Source organism: Mastomys coucha, unplaced genomic scaffold (genome assembly GCF_008632895.1).
Source record: "Mastomys coucha isolate ucsf_1 unplaced genomic scaffold, UCSF_Mcou_1 pScaffold22, whole genome shotgun sequence".
Lineage (NCBI taxonomy): Eukaryota > Metazoa > Chordata > Mammalia > Rodentia > Muridae > Mastomys > Mastomys coucha.
The window spans coordinates 23,576,194-23,581,735 of record NW_022196905.1 but is presented as its reverse complement, the minus strand read 5'-3'; the positions used below and the strand labels follow the sequence as shown (position 1 = coordinate 23,581,735).

The following is a 5,542-nucleotide window of genomic DNA, read 5'->3' as shown; positions in this document are numbered from 1 at the left end:
AGGCCTTTCCTGGTCCTGAGGTCCACTTTGGTCTCACAGTCTGGATGGAGTTTGGCTGTGGCTCAGCAAGCCTGCCCTAACTACCCCCCACCCCATGCTTGCTCAACAGCACTGGGGAATCACCTGCAGCTGACTTGCCATCCTGGAGATCCTAGGGTAATGCAGGCCTGAGCTTGCTTTGTCGTTCCTTCAGGAGCTCAGGACAGACAGACAGACAGAGACATGAAGTCAAATGGATTTTTATTAGCAGCAGATAGAATGCATTATGTTCTCTCTGGATCCAAGAGTAAAGGTTCTTGCTGTACAGGCTTGGGCTGGTCACTCCTGATAGGCAGGGATCCCAGGGCAGGATGCTTACTGAAGGAATATTTCTGTAGGGATATGGATGGGGATGAGAAGAGGGAAGTTACCTCTGCTTCTATCCTAGTCAGACCCGGCACTCCAGGGACCTGAAGGGTGGAGACCTTTATTGGCTTTGCAGGTGAGTGTGTACAGTTCTTTACACTGCCCTCTAATCACCCATAGACAGGTTGGTGAGACACACTCACCTACAGGGGGAATGCCCAGGAGGACATGGACAGCTGGATTGGAGCGCACCTTCTTAACTTTGAGCACTTCATTGTCTCCTCAAGTTCAGGCCTAAAGGCACCATGTAGCTCCTAGACTCACTCAGGACTATCTCTGAGTGCTAGAATAGTCTGTTCTCTCAGGCCTTCTTTATTGACGTTCACTTCTACCGTGAGTGGCCACAGCAAGTCCTCACAGGCTTGCAGGTGGTGTCCATGGATTGGCTAGGACATTCTCCTACCCTGGGACCTAGTCCTGGGCTGTTCTAACATCGTATCTGCTCCTGGATCTGATGAAGGGTAAGGTGGTGGCCAGAGGTCTAGGGAGAAATGGGGCTCCATGGTCTTGAGACTGCATACCTGGCACTGGGGGTTCACATTTCATGATACAGCCAATGTTGCAGCATTTCATGTTGCCAGGACACTCACTGTCGCTGAGGCAAGATGCCTGTTTTGGGCATGGCCCAGCAGTGATCATCTGGAGTGGATTCCAGGGGCAGAAGCCAGCTTTTGGAGCATTAACTGGGGAGAGATAGTCACTCTCTTACCACCCAAAGCCCTTTCATGCCCCAACTTTGCTGAGTGCACCTTACTGAACTCCTGACTGAAAAGACCCCATTTTGCGAATGGAGAACTTGTTGAGGTCTGTCCTATCATCAGGCAGCACCCTTGGAAGCCCAAGACCCCAGGGACCAGGATGGGCGTCAGGCTGCAGGGAGGGTCTGGCAGGTGAGTGGGTCTCACAGAGTTGGTGTGGGGGTAAAGGGCTATGTGTTCTCTCCAGGCAGACTCTTGACCTTGCTGGCTCCTCCCCACCACCAGGATTGGGCAGAGACTTACTGTTGACAGGAGTTTTGCAGGTCCTACCACAGGAACTGGGACAGCACATGGCATTCTGGGCACATTGCTCGTTGGTTTGACAGTTGATACACCCTGTTTCCTCACTGGAGCTGGTTTCAGGGGACATGACCTGAACTGTACAAAAGACAGGGAGGTAAATGCAGGCCCAGATGTCACCCTCACTTCTAAGACTTCTCAGAAGAAGGCCTGGAGACATGGATAGAAGCTACAAAGAGCCAAGCCTTTGAGAAGCCTTAAAGATGAACAAACCAACCCAAACCAACCCAACCCAACCCAACCCAAACCAACCCAACCCAAACCAACCCAAACCAAACCAACCCAAACCAACCCAACCAACCAACCAACCAAACCAAAAAACCAAAAAAACCTGTCAGAATGACAAAACAGCTGTGAAAGTTAGGACATGGTCATGGGTAGAACATTAAGTCACAGGCTCATGGCTGTAGGCAGAGCACTAAGCCACAGGCTCATCATTATAGGTAGAGCATTAAGAATCAGACCAGAAGTGACCAGGGCCTGAGGGTAACTCCCATTAACCTGTCTTTCAACCTGAACATTTTCCACCCAGGTCCCTGGCTATGCCGCTTGTGTGGGACAGACCCCTACTCCATCCTTGGATTCTTCCTAGGGGTGTCCTTTTATTCCTTGTGTAGACAGCTGGGATCAGTCTGAGGGGCTCCCCAAGCCACACCTTGCAGTAAGGTGAGTAGCTGGTGTCTACCTGAGTTGAAGACTTGTTCCTGTAGGTTCCGAGCAAGGGCCACCTCCAGGGCCAGCAGGCCAAGAATGAGGCTGATGAGGCAACGCATGGTGTCGATGGCAGGCAAGTGACTGATGGCTGTCTCAGTGTCTGGGGTGCTTTTAAAGGCCCCATAGGAGGAAGACTTTGGGGGCGGGGAGCAGGGCTGGCATAGCCCTAGATGGGCTAAAACATTTCCTCTTTGGCCACACAGAGAGAGCAGGCCCAGGCTGCCAGGAACAAGGGCCACAGTGGAGACCATCTTTAAAAAGTCCTTTGTAAGGGTGGTCGTTTTTTCCCACTTAAAAAGTAATACTTGTTTGCTATGAAAATGAAGAAAATTAAGGAGCAGAAAAAGGAGAAATAGGATCTGTAACGAATGTGACAAGCGTCACTTTGAATGGTTGGGCTGGACTCCTTCACAGGCAAAGGGAATTCTGAGCTCCAAATTTGTACAGTCACACAGAAAACAAGACAGGAGGTGTCAAACCAGGCTCAGGTTGGGGCTGCATCAGAGGATGATGTCTCCTGGTACTTTTCTGGAGTCTTCTAAAAATGTTTACGAGAATGCAGAGGCACTTGCTCCTTGTAGAGAGTATAGGGTACACATGGGAAAGGAGCTACCTGTGCAGGGCACATTGGAAAGTCACTTCCCAGAAGGGCCCATACTGTGCCAAGGGTGTCATGGGGCAGGAAGGGATGTCCTGCTGGGCACGGCGCCCCAGTGCTCTCGGGACATTTCCTTGATTTCTCTTGCAAGGAAGGAGACGTAATGACGCAGAGTGACTGTGTGCTTACTCACTGGTGTAGGCCATATACTCCTCTGTCTGGCCAGAGGTCTTCACTGGTGGCCCATGGCCTCTACTCTTTGAATACAAAGTCTCAAGGGAAGCTCTCTCAGGCTGTAACCTTGATATTTCATTTCAGGCCAGTTCCAAATGAAAGCCGTGCCTAATAGCAGCCTCTCGCTTGTCCCCTGAGCCCCCAGACCTTGGCAACCACCTCTCTGCTCTGTTTCTACATTTGTCTGTTCTGGGTGTCTTGTGTAAATGGGACCAGACGGTAGGCAGCCCGCTGAGTGTGAACATGCTTCTCTTACTGAGCATGCTTTTAGGCTTATCTGCCTTGTGGAAGGTGCCAGTGCTTCAGTCCTGTGCATGGGGCGGTGTTCCACAGCAGGCACATAAACATTTGTTGTTCTGTCTAAGGCAGTCACCCCCACAGTTAGGCCACTGTCAGGCCACTGCAAATGCTTGTGTTCTTCAAGTCTAAGTCATACCTATGCTTTGCCAATGCTCTGCTTCTCCCCCTGTTCCCCTTTTCCGCCTTTGCCGGAATGGAAGGAGGGCCACCAGGAAAGGGCTGGCCAGGGTTTCTTGGCTGCTTGGGTTTCCCAGAAGGCCTTGTGTCTTAGGAGCCAGAGCTCTGTTCTCTCTGTATCTTGCTGGGGCTCTGTACACATGGAGCCAGGCCCGATACACTCTGTGTCCTATGCCCACTGGCTGTTACCCTTGCTTATGTACCACTGTCCTGCTGTACTTACAGACACAGGCTCAAAGGAGAAAACCATTGAAAATTTCAATGTACACAGGTGACTATGTGGGCTGCTGGCACAAAGCCAGTAGGCTTCCACGACACCCCTCTTTTATCTCTTTCTTGGTTGCTTCCATGGGTCTCAGAGCCCCTGTTCCTGCCCTCCTTCCCAGCTATGTCCAATTCTGATAGTGAGATTCTGTGGCTACCCACTGCTTCTCCAAGTGGTTTGGCCCTTCTTGGTCCATGCCTGAGTCCTCAGCGTCTTGAAGCTCTAGGCCCTTGCTTGAGCCCCTTCTCCTCACTCCTCATCTGCCTGGGAACACCTTTGAATGTGCATCCTGTGTGTGATGAGTAGCTGTGACCTGAGTTTCTGTTGTAGAACCCCTTTTCTCTCAAGGGGTCTCCATGGTCTGCACCCATTGGCAGGGCTCTGGACTCCTCCCACCCTACTATAGCAGCAAAGGAATTCAAGCTTCAGAGAGGATAGGAGCCAGCAGACAGGTTGAGCCCATCCTATGGCCCACAGAAGGCCAGGGGCTCCTCAGCTCTACCATCTCGCTTCAGCTGATGTGTGTGTATGTGGTGTATATGTATGTGTATGTATGTAAGTGTATAAAAGTGTATGTGAGTGTATACAAGTGCTTGTATATGTGACTGTGTATATGTATGAGTGTGTGTACAAGTGTGTGTATGTGTGTGCACATGTGTATATACGTAAGATCAGGTCTCTTCAGTTCTTCTTATCCTCTTTCAGAGCCACAGGAAGAGAGAGTTGGACCACCTGGAAGGGAAGTGGCTTGCCCCAGGGCTTAGCTCCAGCCCTCATTCCTGGAAGTTTGGTTTTTTACCTTTTTTGGAAATAACCAAAACAGGTTCAAACATAGATGCATAGGTCAGCTTTAGGAAGATAACGTCTCCTTTTCTTCCTGTCTACTTAGAGCTGTCTCAGAAACTGGTCCCTCTGTTGACACACAGATACGCTGTTGGATGGCTGGTTGGTTTGCATAGCATTATGGATGCAACCCTGTATTTCCTGGCCTATCCAGGAAGTTCAGATTGTCCCTGATTCTTTATTTTTTAAAAAATTTTACTTAACATGTAGTGTTTGAGTGTTTTGTCTGCCTGTATTTTTGTGTACCATGTCATGTATTCCTAGTGCCCATGGAGGCCAGAAGAAGGCATCTGACTCTCTAGATCTGGACTTATGGATGTTTATGCAGGGGCTGAGGATTGATGCTGGGTCCTCTGCAAGTATAACAAGTTCTTTTCTCTGAGCCATCTCTCCATCCCACCCCCAATGCCTCATGCCTGATTTATTACTGTCCTAGATGGGCAAAAAAGGGTTCAAATACAGAAAAGCAACATTGTTGGGAAACAGGCTTCAAGTTTTTCCCATGTAGTGGGTCCTGTCTAGGATTCTCCAGGAGACTGTCCCAGTTCTGGACTCCTGCTGGCACAGATAGCTAGGGTCCATCTCCTTAACACCAGCCATTAAGCACACTCATCCTCCTAAATGGATAGACTGATAGTAAAGATGTAGGTGTCACCATTACTTCATTGTTTATTATTAGTATGTCTATAGTATGTGTGTGTGTGTGTGTGTGTATGTGTACAGAGAGGTGGGTGAATGCACAACATGTGTGCTGTGGTGTGTGTGAGTATGTGTGTGTGAGTGTGTGTACTATGGTGTGTATGTTTGAGTGTGTGAGAGTATGTGTGTATGTGTACAGAGAGGTGGGTGAATGCACAACATGTGTGCTGTGGTGTGTGTGAGTGTGTGTGTGAGTATGTGTGTATGTACTATGGTGTGTGTGTGAGTGTGTGTGTGCACTATGGTGTG

The 5,542-nt window shown here is 49.6% G+C and overlaps 1 protein-coding gene across 1 annotated transcript; it reads right to left on the bottom strand.

Annotated features, from left to right (window-relative positions):
• Window positions 1–225: 225 nt before the first annotated feature.
• Window positions 226–2,257, bottom strand: LOC116070009 (whey acidic protein-like). The gene is made up of 4 exons (XM_031341101.1): window positions 2,149–2,257; window positions 1,407–1,541; window positions 927–1,088; window positions 226–371 (listed from the first exon to the last, which is right to left on the bottom strand). Exons 1-4 carry the CDS (start codon window positions 2,234–2,236, stop codon window positions 355–357), a joined length of 402 nt encoding a protein of 133 aa, XP_031196961.1. The 5' UTR covers window positions 2,237–2,257; the 3' UTR covers window positions 226–354.
• Window positions 2,258–5,542: the final 3,285 nt, after the last annotated feature.